Raw genomic sequence first — 2,756 nt, forward strand, 5'->3', positions numbered from 1 at the left:
TGGTGGCACATATCTGTATTCCCAGCTACTTGGGAGGCTGAGGTGGGAAGAGTGCTTGAGCCCAGGAGTTTGAGGTTGCAGTGGACTTTGACGGTGCCATTGCTGTCTGGGCAATATTGAGATCCTGTGTCTGAAACAGAACAAAACTTCCCCAAAAACATTTATGATGAGTATATCCCATGTGCTCAAGAAGCTAGAGGAAAGATGGAACGTGCTCAGTAAAGACAGGGAAGATATTTTTAAAAGACTCAAATCAAACTTCTAGAGATAACACTACAGTGTCTGAGATGAGAAAAACACTGGATGGGATTGAGGCAGATTAGACACTTTGTAAGAAAAGATTCGTGAACCTGACTACATAGCCATAGAAACTATCCAAAAATGAAACACAGAGAAAAAAAGACTGCAAAAAGCAGAGCATCATCTGGATGCGGTGACTCACACCTGTAATCCCATCACTTTGGGAGGCTGAGGTGGGCAGATCACCAGTAGTTTGAGACCAGCCTGGCCAAGATGCCAAAACCCTGTTTCTACTAAAAATACAAAAATTAGCTGGGCTGATGGCACGCACCTATAATCCCAGCTACTTGGGAGGCTGAGGTAGGAGAATCGCTTGAATCCAGGAGGCGGAGGTTGCAGTGAGCCGAGATTGCACCACTGCATTCCAGCATGGGTGATAAAGCAAGACTCCGTCTCAACAACAACAACAAACAGCATTTGTGAACTGTGAGACAGTTGGAGTCTTTGGAGGAGAAATGAGAAACAGGGACAGAAAAAAATTTGAAGACACTGGGTGAACATTTTCCAAATTTGTTAAAACTATAAACCTGTAGATCCAAGAAGCTCAACAAACCCCAGTACAAGAAACGTGAAGACAAGTGTACAAGGCACATCATAATCATATTGCTTAGAACCAGTGCTAAAGAGAAAACCTTAAAAGCAGCTACAGGAAAAAGACATTGTATACAGAAGCAGATTTCTTATCAGCACCAATGCAAGTTAGAAGTTAGTGGTGTAAAATCTTTAAAGTGCCTACAGAAAAAAACATACCAACCTGGAATTCTTTATCCATTGAAATATCTTTCAAAAACTAAGATGAAATAAAAGCTTTTTCTACATATAAAATGTGAAATAATTATCACCAGCAGACCTATGCTAAAATAACTGTTAAAGGAAGTCCAAGAAGATTTACTAAATAATCTGCTTTTTTTACCAGCTGATTTCAAATGCCTTTGATTGGAAGAATTTTCCTAATTAGTTTTATGCGTTACTCTTTTCACATTGAATTATCCTATATTTGGTTTTGAAGATCTTGTAATCAGAAATTGTAAGCCATAGTGTCTATCTACACAAAACTTCATACAGATGCAGACTTAAATATTTTGAACCTCCTTATCTGGTAATGCATTCACATTTATTTAAATTTTGGTATGTCTAGAAATTTTATCGATAATATTTCTTGCCTGATATATGAATTTTATATCCTTATTTATTTATCTTTGAAGATAGCTCATTCAACAGATTGAGAATTCTGTTGCCCAGGCTGGAGTACAGTGGTGTGATCTCAGCTCACTGCAATCTCTGCCTTCTGGGTGTAAGTGATTCTCCTGCCTCAGCCTCCTGAGTAGCTGGGAATACAGGTGCTCGCCACCACGCCTGGCTAATTTTTGGATTTTTAGTAGAGATGGGGTATCACCATGTTGGCCAGGCTGGCCTTGATCTCCTAACCTGAGGTGATTCCCTGCCTTGGCCTCCCAATGTTCTGGGATTATAGGTGTGAGCCACTGCGCCCAGCCTCCTTTGTTATTTAAAATTGATTTTTAAAATAACCACATGCTTGAAATCCTTAAAATTACCCATTTGTTTTTCTCTATAATCAAAGTTCTTCAAAGTATTTCTCTTACATAGTGATTTGGGGAGCCTTATCTAGGTTTATGCTGTGTAGGATTTGCTTGATCATCAGCTGTGGCTTGGATTTAATATTGAAGGACATAGTTTTTTCTTCGTTGCTTAGACAGAAGCTCAACAAGACAGACTCCATAGCAAGAAGTCTGGTGGATTTCTGTCAGATGGCTGGCATACCTGTCAGCTTGGTGAGGAAGAGAAATATTCAACAGAAGCTGATTGTCCTGTTTATGTTTTGTCTTTCAAAGGCACTCTGGAGCTGCAAGAGAAGGTGTTTACAACCTCACCAAATCTTTAGCTTTGGAATGGGCCTGCAGTGGAGTAAGGATCAATTGTGTTGCCCCTGTAGGTAAACGTTCTATATTAAAATTTATTGACAAATTATGCTTTTCTGATTCCATTTGTGGTGTTGATAGAGGTGTTTGGTAATATGCAACTGTAGCATAAAAGATTGACTTTAAAAACAGATAAAATCAGAAAGTCTGATTTTCTTTCTTTTTTTTTTTCTTGAGGCAGAGTCTCACTCTGTAGCCCAAGCTGGAGTGCAGTGGCACCATCGTGGCTCACTGCAACCTCCACCTCTGGAGCTCAAGCGATTCTCGTGCCTCAGCCTCCTGAGTAGCTGGGACTACAGGTGCACGCCACCATGCCCTGCTAATTTTTTGTATTTTTGTAGAGACGGGGTTTCACCATGTTGCCCAGGGTAGTCTCGAACTCCTGAGCTCAGATCTGTCCACCTTGGCCCCTCAAAGTGCTGGGATTACGGGTGTGAGCCACGTCAACACTCCCGGCCCAGAAAGCCTAATTATCATTACGAAAGTACTCTGATTTACAACCAGATTGTCAAGAAT

General features: G+C 40.6%; 1 protein-coding gene across 1 annotated transcript in view; it reads left to right on the top strand.

The window, feature by feature from the left end:
• The window catches only part of PECR (peroxisomal trans-2-enoyl-CoA reductase), a 45,687-nt gene that overhangs the window by 27,857 nt on the left and 15,074 nt on the right, over positions 1–2,756 (top strand). The window contains exon 4 of the mRNA XM_037740792.1: positions 2,154–2,250. Coding sequence (XP_037596720.1) covers positions 2,154–2,250 — 97 coding nt within the window. The remainder of the gene's footprint in view (positions 1–2,153; positions 2,251–2,756) is intronic.

Source organism: Cebus imitator, unplaced genomic scaffold, assembly GCF_001604975.1.
Source record: "Cebus imitator isolate Cc_AM_T3 unplaced genomic scaffold, Cebus_imitator-1.0 Scaffold89, whole genome shotgun sequence".
Lineage (NCBI taxonomy): Eukaryota > Metazoa > Chordata > Mammalia > Primates > Cebidae > Cebus > Cebus imitator.